Genomic DNA, 14,044 nt, shown 5'->3' on the forward strand with positions numbered 1-14,044 from the left:
AAAGAAAAAAAGAAGAAACAGAAGACGCAAATCGGCAGAAACTGAGAAATAGAGGGAGCAAATCGGCAGAAAAGAAAAGAAAAGAAACAGAGGGAGCAAATCGACAGAAACTGAGCAAATCGACAGAAGCTAGAAGGAAGGAACAGAAGACGCAAAGGGGAAGCTGATCGGGAGGGTAAAACAGGAAGGGTAAACTGAAGCAGCGCCTAAACTGAGCAAAATGGAGGGATTAGAAATCGGTGGATTTCACCGATTAGGTCAGTAATGTATTAGCCCCGTAATAGCAATGCATTGAGCCAAACAACGGATTAAATGGGGATTAAGTGGGCCCATCGATTAAGGGTGTATTGGCTATGCCAATACACCCAACCAAACATAGTGTAAGAGTTTAGGAGTACTTCTTAAAAGTACTTTTGGGATAAAAATATTCTTAAGCAAGCTATTTTTTTAGAGAAAAAGTGCTTCTCCAAGTCAAAAAATGGCCCAAAAGCACTTTTTTTAACTTAAAAACTTTAGCTTCTCCCCAAAAGTGTTTTTTTTTTCTCAAAAACACTTTTGAGAAACATTACTAAACTAAGCCTAACTCCTAGAGCACATGTATTGATACCCGCATAGCTTATTTTCCCTAGATTTAACTTTGTAATCTAATCAATTCACCCTTAATCCATATCCATATTCAAAAAGATGTAAACTCGTATTATGTCATATTTTTCATTATTATATTTCTATTATTGTTTTAGTAGTTTATGCAAAAAAAAATAATTGTAGTTCAAAGTTACTGCATTCTACTAATAAGTGTTGAGTGCAATGATAAAACAAATTACATTTTTAAAGAGAAAATGTAAATTCAAATTTTAGAGATGTCATTATTAGAAGTAGTCATAAACCTTAAATATAAACACTGAAACAAACATGAAAAATACTAAAAAAAATAATGCATTTGATTTGATTCTTTAATATTTTGTTTCTTTTATTTGTTTATTAATTTCGCTTTCTATCATCTTCATTTAAGTTAAATGGGAACCTAATTACGGTATACTTGTTATTAAATCTTTAATCTCTATTTTTTTTAATGGGGTGATTGTTAAATTTGTACATAAATTTTGGTCTAATGTGTAATTTAATACATGATTTTTGATTTGGTGTAATTATGCATATGAAATTTGAGTTGCGATTCCTATGTATATACGAAACTTGGGTTTTGATTCAAATGAATATATACATTTATTTTCATATTGGATTAATATAATTATTTTTGTATACAAAATATTAACATAAAATAGTGTTAATTTGAAAATATTGTCAGTTATTTGTGAAAATTAAATCAAACCAAAATTTTATGTATAAAATTACAAAAAATCAAAGTTCACGGATGACGTTGCATATTGATTCAAAGTTTATGTATAGTTTTGATATTTACTATTTTTTAATTAATAAATAAAATTTGAGATTTTTTTAATTTAAAATAAGTAAATTAATAAAATAAATATAAAATTTTAAGAGAAAAAAGTGAATATAAAATATCATTTTACCGTTTCATGATTCTGTAAAATATAAACCATTGAAGAGTAAAAAGAAAATGTTAAAAAAAGTTACTTACTTTTTTTTGAAAATAACTGCATATTGGGCTTTATTAATAAATTAAAAAATACTAAACAAATTTCCTATATAAGGCCAGTCCCAATTGTAAGTTTTGGCCCAGCAACAGAATAAAAAAAGCAATAATAATACTATGGACGTCAAAATAGATCCTAATTCAGCCTAAGGACAGCAGAAAAAGCAGAGACGAAAGTTTCTGGAATCCATTAATGCTGCTGTTGTTTTTGCCTGATCAACAAAATGACTTTTCATCGCCTTGTCACTTCAGCTTCCCTTTCTTCTTCAAGACGCATACACACTCCCGAGGGAACATTAATTTCAACATTTCCTTACCAGCCCTCATTCAGATTTACCCCATTTCATCTTCCACCTTCCTGATCAATCCGACTCTCCCTCTCTATCCCTTTCCTCTTGATCTTCTGCATATTCAGGGACTCCCCCAACCAGGTACACTGTTACTTTATCCTTCATCGTTTCTTTTGCTACCGTATGCGCAAGACTGTTAACTGCTCTTGGGACATATTCAAATCTGCATTCCTTGAGTTTTGATAGTAGCTTATAAATATCGCTAATGTAGGCACATACTTGTGATTTATCTGGGATACTTGACTTGCACTTTTTTATTATCGATAATGAGTCTCATTCGATAATGATTTTTTCCCATTTTCTTTCTATGTCAATTTTGGTCGCTTTTCGGCACGCGAGAGCCTCGACCGCAAAGGCTGATGTCACCTATTGATAGATCTTCGAGCATGATAAAAGAACCTTGCCTTCATTGTCTCTAGCCACAATCCCCACAGTCGCTTGATTATACTTTCCATCGTAAGCTGCATCAAAGTTGATCTTCACGAACTGGTCAGGTGGCTTCCTCCACTTTCTAATAATTATAGAAGATTGTGACTTGTTTTTGTCGATCTCATTCAACTCTGATATATAGCTATTAACAAATCTGCCTAATGCTTTTCCAGATTTACTCACTTTTTTGTGCACTCTGCCATTTCTATCTCCCCAAATTACCCATAATGCACAGCAGAATATCTTACATTGTGATGCTGAGTTCTTCGCAAATACCCAGGTTAGCCACTGTACAAACTCCAATTGACTTTCTTGCAAAAAAAACTTTGCATGGTAATTCCCTCCATACTGAAATTGAAACAGGGCATTCACGGAAAAGATGGTCCATGTTCTCTGATCCAACTCCACAGCGTGGACATACTATTATGTTTGTTAGCTTTTTTTGAAGCATATTAACTCGTATAGCTAGGAAATTCCATGATATCTTCCAAATTGTAATTTTGATTTTTGAAGGAAGGTTCAGGAGCCATAATTTTTTGTAAAATTCCTTATAGCCATCTTGTAAAGCGTAAGCTCTAGGATCATCTTCAATACTCTGTAATAGTTTATAGGCACTTCGCACTGTGAATTCGCCCGACGCCTCTGCACTCCAGACCCGAAAATCATCATGAGGTTCTTCTGCCAATGGGATGCCAATAATCTTCTCAGCTACATCCTCCGGAAAGGTAGAAATTATCAACTCTTTCTTCCATGTTCTGTTACTTTGATTAATTAAATCGGCAACTTTAAAATCATTCAAATTTGTATTTAAAGCTGATAACCTGCTCTTTTTCACATCTAGGATCCAAAAGTCATTGCTAACTGAAATATGCGTTCCCCTTCCCACCTTTCAACACAGACCTTCCTCTAGAGTGCCCTTTGTAGCCCAAATAGTTTTCAATGTATACGAAGCATTGTTCCCCAATCGTGAGTCTAAGAAATTAACATTCGAGAAATATTTTTCTTTTAAAACTTGAGCTAATAAGAAATCTGGATTGTTCAAGATTCTCCATCCCTGTTTGGCTAATAGTGAGACATTAAATTTAGCCATATCTCTAAAGCCCAAACCACCTTCTTCTTTTGACCGGCACAAATATTTCCATTGACACCAATGAATTCCTCTTCTTCCGTGGGATTTTTGCAACTAGAATTTAGCAAAAATGCTTTCTATATCTCTGCATAATGACTTTGGTAATAAGAAACAAGACATAGCATAGGTTGGAATAGCCTGTAGTATCGACTTTAGAAATACTTTCTTGCCTCCTTGCGATAACATTCTGGTACTCCATCCTTCAATTCTGGTATGTATTTTCTCTTTGAGATGCTGAAAAGATTTTTTTTCCGTCTGCCAACCATATTCGGGAAACCTAAATATCTTTCCATATTTGTTGAGGTCCTTATCCCCAGAATTATCGAGACTTCTTCCTTTTTTTCTTCTGTAGTGTTCGTGCTGAAAAAAATTGTAGATTTATTGAAATTTACACATTGGCCAGAACACTTTCCACACATCTTCAATATTTCTTTTAGCACATTTGCCCTCTGACTGATGCTTCCCCAAACAGAATACAATCATCTGCAAAAAGTAAGTGTGAAATTTCTAGGCCTCTTCTACTTGCTTTTGCACCTCTTAACGATCCTTCCTTCATTACCAATCTCATCAATGATGATAATCCCTCGCTGCACATTAAAAATAGAAAAGGGTTTAGAGGATCTCCCTGTCGTAATCCTCTTGTCGACTTAAAGCTTCGTCCACTTCCTCCATTTGTATTGACTACATAGGACGTTGTAGATATACATTTCATAACCAGCTCCACCCATTCCTTTGCAAAACCCATTCTTAACATGACTTCTTTTATATAGCCCCATTCTACCCTATCATAAGCTTTACTCATATCAGGCATTATTGCCATGTATCCTTTTTTTCCCCTGCACTTTTGTCGAAATGTATGCAAAATCTCATACGCAAAAAGCACATTATCTGTAATTAGCCTTCCTAGGACGAACGCACTTTGAGCCACATCAATACATCTTCCAATACCTACTTCTAGTCGATTTGCAATTGTTTTTGCCACCATTTTATAAAAAACTGAGCACAAACTAATGGGTCTGAAATTAGCTAGGCTAGTGGGATTAGGAATTTTTGGAATCAACACGATCTCTGTTTGATTAAAAGGTCCAAAATTTTCCCCATTATTTAGAATTCCCAAACAAAAGTTAGAAATTTCCTTACCTACAATGTGCCAATACTTCTAAAAGAAAATTACTGGAAAACCATTACGTCCTGATGCTTTAGTGGGTCCCATTCCTTTCAGAGCCTCATAGACTTCTTCTATTGTGTATTTTCACATCAGAATTCTGTTGATTCCTATCGGAATATTACTTTTAATGCCCGTTAGAAGATAAAAAGGGTCTCCTACTCCATTTGACGTGAATAACTTCTGAAAGTACATAGTAGTAGCTTCATTAATCTTAGTAACTTCGGTAATCTCTCCTCCTCCATCAAGTTCTAACTTTGATATGGTATTAATGTTTCTTCGATATGTGGCAAACCTATGAAAGAAAGTCGAATTCCTATCTCCTGCTTTAAGCGAATTTGCCCTTGCCCTTTGTTCTCAGTGAATTTCATCTTTATCAATTTCCATATTCAGGTGGATTTTGGTATCAATGACTTTTGCCATTGTGTCGTCAGTCCTTTCTTACACCATTAACGTATCAAGTTGCTTTGTAAGCTTTTTCTTCAATCCCTCTCGCCGTTCTTTTATTGATTTTGCCCATATTTTTAAGTTTGCTTGTAGTCTTTTGAGTTTTTCAGCAACTATACCTATTCCTGACTCCTAAGATTCTTTAACTACTTCCTCAATAGTTTCCTCCATGAGCCACCACTCCTCGAATTTAAATTTTGAATTGCCCTTATAAGAATTTCTACATTTTGTGTTTATAAGAAGTGGGCAATAGTCAGACATTGAGTGTGTTAGGTGTTTGATGTTACATGTTGAAAATAATTGCCTCCATTTGTCATTTGCCACTCCGCTGTCAAGTCTTTCTCTAGTGTTTGTCTCTGGTAAATTTCCTCTTTCCCAAGTAAACCAAACCCCCAAATATCCCAAGTCTTCTAGTAGGCATTATTCTAAAGCCTCTCGAAAGGCCTCCATTCTACTCTCTTCCCTAGGTTCACCCCCACATTTTTCATAAGAATACATGATCTCATTAAAATCACCACTTACCAACCATGGATGACTTCTGTCTTGCCCCAATTTCTTTAGCAGATTCCACGTAGCACTGCTATTATTAACATAGGGCAAACCATAGAACCTCGTGAACCTCCATTCTGCTTCATCATTGTCTTCTTTAACCATAATATCAATATGATTCCTAGAATAACTTTGTAAGCTTATTTCAGTGTCTCCTTTCCATGCTAAACATAGTCCTCCTAGCGAACTCTCTGTTTCAATATCAATTCCATTAATAAAACTATATCTTCTTCTGAGTTTTTCCATGCGTTGCTTATCTAGCTTTGTCTCCATTAAGAAGACCATCTGGGGATTGTGCTGTTTTAGGAAAAAACACAGCCTCCTTACTGTCCATGGACTTCCCAATCCACAAACATTCCAACTAATGATTTTCATTGTGTTCGGTCAGCTTGCCTCTTGGTAGCCGCCGATCTCAATAAATTTTGTATTTCCAATTGCTCAGAACTGTCTAACATCACTTTTGAGAAGGCTCTATCACAGCTTTCGACATCATCTTTTTTTAATCTTTTAGTTCCGTCCACCTCAACATCTCTCTTGTCAATCCTTGCAAGATCTCATTCTGGGGACTTCTTCTTTCCCACACTATTCTCAGCCTTTGTTTGTATCACCGTGGCCATTGGTTTTATTCTTTTCCAGCTTGTTTTCTTTTCATGGTTTACGTTTTTACACTCTTGTACCTTGCTGCTATTTGCCTTCTTAGCCTCTTCTAACCCAAATATGCTTCCCTGCTCATTTATCATCTCTTTCCCTCCCATCAATTCCATATACTCCTGTACTTCCCGAATCTCGTTATTCTATTTTTCCATTATCTTAGAATTTTCTATCAACACTACTTTTCCTCCTGTGTAAGAGCTTTGAACCCCCACCTTCTTCGTCATAGCATTAAGTTTCATACTTTCTTTTCCAACTAATTTTGATTCTGCTTTTAAAGCCAACGAATAAGGTGGATCAATACTAATTTTTCTTTTTCTTGCAGGTATTATTTGAGTGCAATCTGTTATCCCGTGCCCCATTCTTCCACATCCAAAACAAAATGTCGGTAGATTATCGTACTTAAAAGGAACCCACGTTTTATTAACATTAATACTAGAGACAAAAATACCTCGGCGTAGTGGTTTCCGAACATCCAAATTGATTCTGAGTCGACAGCAAGCATCGTTAATTTCAAATCTGATAACCCCCCAAACGTAACACCAATTGCATGCAAGGGATCTTTCTTATCAAATTCTGGTAAATACGAATCAATTTTTATCCAAAGCGGTGAAGAATTTAGACTAATTTGATCTCTTTCCACCTCCTAAACTAAATTTAGACTAATTTGATCTCTTTCCACCTCCTAAACTAACCTATTGAATAAAATAATACTTTTACGGAAAAGCCAATGTCTCCCCTCCATAATCGTCTCCAGATCTTCCAAATCAAACACTATCAAAAATAGATTTTGCCCCACCCGCTGGATCTCAAACTTTTTCCTTGTCTTCCATATACTTTTCATTTGTGCCCTAAAGCTTTCTGGGTTGTAAAGCTTTTCTGTCCAAACTGTGCATATCAGCGTTGGTTTAGAATTTGGTACCACCACCGACCCCTTGACTGATAATTGGATGAGTTCTTCTGCTAGGAGAGAGATCTCATCCCTCCCCTCTCTATTCTCACCACCGCTTTCCTCTATCCCAAGCCGCAGTAACTATTTTCTCTAGGACTCTACGTAAAGCACTCTTGGGAGCAGAAAGAGATTTTTAGTTTCGTGGGATGGGTCAATTTTTTTTAATTAACCTTAAAAGTTACACTTACTTTCAAATTAACAAATTGTGAAAAAGGAAATTTTAGTTTGTCTAAAAATTGAGATCTGCTTCAAACATAAACTGAAAATTTTGAGAATCAAACCTTTAGAAATGTCTATTTCTAACTATTTTTAGAATCAGACTGGATCAGTTGGTTGGATTGAGGATCAGTTAAAGTATCGATCTGAATAAAACATTAAATCAATTAACCCACAAACTGATTGAAAGATGCAAACTCGTTTTATATCATGTTTTTATTATTATACTTTATTGTTTTATTGTATTTTATGCAAAAAAATATTGTAATTTAAATTTATTGCATTTTATGAAATATTAAGTACAGTGATAAGACACATTATATTCTTAATAAGAGAACACATGTTTAAACTTTAAAAAGGACATTATTATAAGGGGCATCCTAAACATAAAGCATAAAACAAACATGAAAATATTAAAATGAAATTAACGATTCTTTATTAGGGAAGCCCAAATTACGCAGCCCAAAACCCAAAGCACGCCTGGGAAACGTTTATCTCAGTGCATCCTACCTAATCAATCAATCCTCCATTACCTAAACTCCAGCCGCTTCCGTGATTCTTCTTATCAATCATTTCCATGAATGGATCCTCCATCATCGCCACCATCAGAACCTCCACGATGAGAACGCCGGCGGCTATTATGAAACATGTTGAGTCCTTCCATTTCCGCTGCTTCCTCCTCACCAAACCCTTCTCGTCATTCCCTTCATCTCTTCCCATAGACCCTGAGCCACCCGATCACGATCTCCCTTTGCTCCTTCACTCCATTCTCTCCAAACCCAATTGGCAAAAGCACCCTTCCCTCCCTAAACTCCTCCCTTCCATTTCCCCTTCCCATGTCCATTCCCTCTTCTCCCTCAACCCTTATCTTCTCCCCCAAACTGCTCTCGATTTCTCCTATTGGATCTCCCAGAAACCCACTTTCAAACACTCTGTTTATTCCTATTCTGCCCTTTTGAACATCCTTGTTGCTTACAAGTTCTTCGGCCCTGCTGACAAAATACGCCTCGCCATGATCAAATCCTCCGCTTCCATCCACGAATCCCGGTTCGTTTTTGAATTAATAATGGAAATGAATAAGAATGAGCAACTTCATTCCTGTTTTAAGCTTTCCCTTAGATCCTACAATTTTTTGTTGATGTCGTTATCGAAATTCTTGATGATTGATGAAATGAAATCCGTTTATAGTGAGATGTTGAACAATAGGGTTTCACCCAATATTTTTACTTGGAATACTATGGTTAATGGTTATTGTAAGATTGGGAATGTGGTTGAGGCTCAACGCTATGTCACTAAAATCGTCCAAGCGGGATTAAATCCCGATACCTTTACTTATACTTCGTTAATATTGGGGCATTGTAGGAATAAGGATGTAGATAGCGCATTTAGGATTTTTAGAATGATGCCAAGTAAGGGTTGTCGAAGAAATGAGGTTTCGTATACGAATCTTATTCACGGTCTATGTGAGGCTGAACGGGTTGATGAGGCTATTAAGTTGTTTGAGGCGATGGGGGAGGATTTTTGTTATCCTACGGTTCGTACATACACTGTGATTATTTTTGGATTGTGTGAAACCGGGAGGAAGCCAGAAGGAATAAAATTGTTCAAGGAAATGTCACAGAAAGGGTGTGAGCCGAATGCTCATACTTATACAGTAATCATTGATAGCTTATGTAAAGACAATAAGGTTGATGAGGCAAGGGAAATGGTAGGTAGGATGTTAGGGAAAGGGCTGGTTCCAAGTGTGGTCACCTACAATGCTTTGATTGATGGATACTGCAAACATGGAGCAATGGAGGCTGCATTGGAAGTTTTGGGTACGATGGAGTCTAATAATTGTTTTCCCAATGAGCGAACCTATAATGAATTGATAGCTGGGTTTTGTAAGAAGAATGTTCACAAGGCAATGGCATTTCTTGATAAGATGCTTGAACTTAAGCTGGTACCTAATGTGGTCACATATAATTCATTAATTCATGGGCAATGTAAAATGGGGCAGTTGGATAATGCCTTTAGGCTGCTTGAGATGATGAAGGAGAATGGTTTGGTTCCTGACCAATGGACTTACAGTGTTCTTATTGACTCCCTTTGTAAAGTTGATAGGATAGAAGAAGCTCGTAATCTCTTTGACTCTCTCAAGGAGAAAAGCTTAAAAGCAAATGAAGTTATATATACTGCTTTGATTGATGGATACTGCAAGGTTGGGAAAATTGAAGATGCTAATTATTTGCTTGATAGAATGATTAATCAGGGCTGCTTGCCAAACTCATGCACTTACAATGCCATTATAGATGGGTTGTGCAACATGAAAAATATGAAGGAAGCATTGTCGACGGTGAAAAAGATGGCAGGGATGGGTGTGAAGCCTACGGTAGATACCTATACAATTTTCATCAAATGGATGCTTAAAGAAGGTGACTTCGATCATGCGCATGGGAATCTTGATCAACTAATTTCCTCAGGATGTCAACCTGATGTATTAACCTATACTGCTTTTATTCGTGCATATTGTGGTTCAGGGAGACTAAAAGAAGCAGAGGATATGATGATTAGGATGAAGGAAGAAGGAGTTTTTCCTGATTCTTTGACATACACATTACTTCTAGATGCATATGGATGCCTGGGATTGATGCATTCTGCATTTGATGTTCTCAAATGTATGTTTGATGCTGGCTGTGAGCCTTCTCATCATACATACTCTATTTTATTCAAGTATCTGTTGAAGGACCGAGGGACAAAGGATGACAGCCCTGCAGTGAATTTGGTTTCAAATGGCATGTTGTTTGATCGTGCTGATGTCTGGAAGTCAATGGAATTTGACACTGCTTTGGAATTGTTTGAGAAAATGCGTCAGCATGGTTGTGTACCCAATGCTAACACTTATGGCAAGCTTATTATAGGACTTTGCAAAGTTGGCCGCTTTGTCGTAGTACAGAAGTTATTTGATCATATGAGAGATCAAGGAATATCTCCTGGTGAAGATGCCTACAACTCTCTTCTTAATTGTTTCTGTGAGTTGGGAATGTATGATAATGCTATGATAGTGGTGGACCTAATGATCAAATCTAGCCAGTTACCCCATCTGGACTCCTACAGGCAACTGATTTGTGGACTATATGATCAAGGGGATAAGGAGAAGGTTGATACACTTTTCGCCAACTTGCTTCGTTGTGGTTATAGCAGTGATGAAGTAGCTTGGAAGATTCTTATTGATGGTTTACTGAAAAAGGGGCTTGCTGATAGATGCAGTGAACTCTTAAGCATCATGGAAAAAATGGGCTGCCAGCTCCACCCTAATACATATTCATTGTTAATTGAAGGAATTGATGGAGCGTAGATTCTTTGTATTTTATCTTTTGAGATTCTTGCATTTTTGTTACTGAAGGGGGCCATTGCATTGCTCTTCCTCCTATATGGGTGCTAGTGATGTACAGATTGAAAACTGCATTCCTTTCCACATGCAGTCTCAATACATAAAACCTGGGGAACTTGTTTAAATTGAAGCATTTCTACGAGGCTGGAACTGAGGGAGCAGTTTTTCAGTGAGAAGCTCACACATCCCTGAATTCCTGGTCACGGTAGTGGTAATGGCCCCTCATCATGCAAACCACTCTAGCTGGCAATCTAGAGGCAAGTACACAGTTTCTTTTGTCCTATTTGTTCAAATAATAGTATTACATCCCTGAATTCCTGGTCACGGTAGTGGTAATGGCCCCTCATCATGCAAACCACTCGAGCTGGCAATCTAGAGGCAAGTACACAGTTTCTTTTGTCCTATTTGTTCAAATAATAGTATTTTTGAGCTCTCTATTAATCTTGTTCTTTGTAGTTCTATCCTAAACAGCATAAATGAAGTACTAAATTGTATCCTGTATAAGTCAGGCAGGCACATCAGAAATTGTGCTTAAATTAATTCACCATTATTAAGTTGCAAAGTTCTTTTCCAAATATTTTCACATGATTTACCTTGGATGGTTTTTGTTGAGCAAGATACTATCATGGCATTTTAGTAATAGAAAAAAACTGCTTTTGACATAAAAATTATATTTACCGATGGCCTATGGTTTACGGATTTAGAAGGATTTGTAACCATCCAGTAAACGTCTAAAGGAAAATGTGCAGAAAATGGTTCATATGATTGATAGAGTTCCTTTTGTTGCCTTATTATCTTGTTTTCCTGTTTAGTTCTGACATGTTCTTGACCTTGAAATTGAAGGCTCTTCTGCTAATCCTCAGTAACTTGGCTTTTGTATCATCTCCTTATTTGCAGGAATTTTACCCTTTTTGGCGCTCTTTTCACTTTTCTTATCGTACATAACTTGAATGGAATGTGTTTACAGTTGATTTGGTTAGCAAAGTTTGGGAAGAATGGCCATATATTTTACAATTCAACTTCCATTTTTTATGCCTTTTCTATAGTTATTGAAAGTTGTGGGTATTAGGAAATGTTCAATCGCTTAAATCGCTCATCCTTTGGTTCGAATGTGAAGGGTAGAATATAATCTTTGTTATCTTTGGTCACAGAACAATGCATTTAAGGGTATGAAAGAAGCAAGCATTTTACTCAGAAAAATGGGTAAGTCCTCCACAAGACAAGAGGATAATTATGCTCAACAGGTAAGTAGATAAATCTTCAATGATGTTTTGTGTTTGTTTTTATTTTATTTTATTTTTTTTTCACTCATTTTTGTATGTATTACATGAGGATAATTGTGTGCTTTTAATTTCCATGGTGCAGAAAGCATTGCCTGCTCACAAGAGCTGGGAAAGAGCCTACTGCAGTGAAATCAGTTCCAAAGACACCAAACTGAAACAAAGGTGGCACCACCACTGGTACTCACTGATAAAACCTCGATTTCAATTATATCCCAAAAGCTCCCTCCTTGATTTTGATATCTAGATTAGAGGTTTCTAACTGCCGAACTCTAACATAATAAAAAAAGAAGATTACGTACGGTGATAATGCCATTGAAGGTGAAGCACATAGAGCATGAAAATCTATGGGGAGTGTTTAAGGTTGATCATAGTGTTTGGAACAATTAGTCCAATTTTGTTTTTGGGAAATGATATGATAATCATTGGTTTTGAAAGGTTTGAGAATGAGGGACCTTTGCAAAACATCATGCCAAATCCTGCCGGCCTCGTTACATTGAAAATGGTTTTTATAATTTATAAAATTTTAAATTAGTAATGGTAAAATTATATTTTTTTTCTCCAAAAAATGATAAAAATTTGATTTAATCTTTTAAGAATTATGAAGATATATACTCTTAAAAAAATAAAATTATTTTTATGTAAAAATACACAATTTAATTTCGACTTCCTCAAAATTATTTTGGCTGTCACTACCATATTCTTTACTAAATATTATTTTCTCGTGTCTTTGGTTTTTTTGTTTTTGAGGTCTTATTGTGACAAATCATTCCTCTCTTTTGAATATTTATGATAATAATACATGTTGGTCATGTCTTATTTTTATTATTTATGTAAACACGATTCCAGTATGTTGTGCTATTGTAGCACTTATTATTAATATTATTTTCTGTTTTTTTTTAAGGGATTTTCATTATTATTAAACATATCATATTTTTGTTTCATATTGAAATTATTATTAGATTTTTCACGGGTTGTGTTTCTTTGTAGTTCACCCATTTTATTTATTTGTAGATCAGTATTCGAGTATGATCAAGACTTTGAGGTCAAGCTGGGGAGACCTTCGGTTGCCAAATAATTTAAAAATTAAATAACTAACTTTATTACTTTTATCAATTGATTATTTAACTACACTTACTATTATTTAAGTTGCTAACTAATTGGTGTTATCCTAACCAGGTCATCAACTATATTAGAAAAATTACGGAAATATCCATTCGTAATTAGAATAAGTTATATTATTCGAAGATACTTTAGTCGTTTTATTTTAAAAAATCAATAAAAATGTACATATTACATATAGTGGGATATGAAATCGAATCAATTGTATTAGTAAAATTTTTAATTTACCACTCAATTAAAACTTTATTTTGATTTTTTTTAATTTTATTATGTGTAGTTTATTATTTCCATCGATTGTATATATTAATAATGAATTTGATTTAATTGGTATCATAAGTTAATTCGATACTAATCCATAAAATTAAAATAAGTTATTATTACAGAGTATTTTTTTATTTTAAAAATGAATAAAATATGCATATGATGAGATTTAAACTTGAACCAATTGTATTAATAAAACTTTTAATTTACCATTCAATTAAAGCTTTATTTTAATATTTTTATACATTTTAATTTTATTATGTACATTTTATTTCTTTCATCAATTGTATATATTAATAATATATTTAAGAGTTGATATCACAAATTAACTTGACCCGAACTCATAAACAATTTATCCCTTTGTTCAAACAAGACTATCATTGCCTCCTGTTGTCTTTCCACAATAAAACACATAATGGTTTAGAAGTTGTTAATAGAATTATTATGTCTGCCATGACTCTTGAACTTATCATGGAAAATCAAATCTCGTCTTTACAATTCGAGA

At 35.0% G+C, this 14,044-nt stretch overlaps 1 protein-coding gene and 1 long non-coding RNA gene across 6 annotated transcripts; both read left to right on the forward strand.

Annotated features, from left to right (window-relative positions):
• Positions 1-1,742: 1,742 nt before the first annotated feature.
• On the forward strand, positions 1,743-3,436 carry LOC107945422 (uncharacterized). Of its 2 annotated transcripts, XR_001696540.2 has the most exons (4): positions 1,743-2,459; positions 2,568-2,674; positions 2,758-3,119; positions 3,236-3,436. It is a non-coding gene; the product is annotated as an uncharacterized lncRNA (long non-coding RNA). The 2 variants fall into 2 exon arrangements; XR_001696539.2 differs by having other exon boundaries at positions 1,747-2,459; positions 2,758-3,436.
• Positions 3,437-7,875: 4,439 nt separating this feature from the next.
• LOC107945421 (pentatricopeptide repeat-containing protein At5g65560) lies at positions 7,876-13,494 on the forward strand. Of its 4 annotated transcripts, XM_041108543.1 has the most exons (4): positions 7,876-11,254; positions 12,028-12,120; positions 12,242-12,336; positions 13,171-13,494. In XM_041108543.1, exon 1 carries the CDS (start codon positions 8,081-8,083, stop codon positions 10,838-10,840), a length of 2,760 nt encoding a protein of 919 aa, XP_040964477.1. In that variant the 5' UTR covers positions 7,876-8,080; the 3' UTR covers positions 10,841-11,254; positions 12,028-12,120; positions 12,242-12,336; positions 13,171-13,494. The 4 variants fall into 4 exon arrangements, with proteins under 4 accessions (XP_040964477.1, XP_040964476.1, XP_040964478.1 ...); XM_041108542.1 differs by having other exon boundaries at positions 12,242-13,456; XM_041108544.1 differs by having other exon boundaries at positions 7,876-11,133; positions 12,242-13,456.
• The last annotated feature ends 550 nt before the right edge of the window (positions 13,495-14,044 follow it).

Source organism: Gossypium hirsutum, chromosome D12 (genome assembly GCF_007990345.1).
Source record: "Gossypium hirsutum isolate 1008001.06 chromosome D12, Gossypium_hirsutum_v2.1, whole genome shotgun sequence".
Classification (NCBI taxonomy): Eukaryota; Viridiplantae; Streptophyta; class Magnoliopsida; order Malvales; family Malvaceae; genus Gossypium; species Gossypium hirsutum.

Bases quoted from the DNA above. Each gene is read 5' to 3' on its own strand.
- LOC107945421 (XM_041108543.1), top strand. From the start codon at position 8,081: ATGAATGGATCCTCCATCATCGCCACCATCAGAACCTCCACGATGAGA.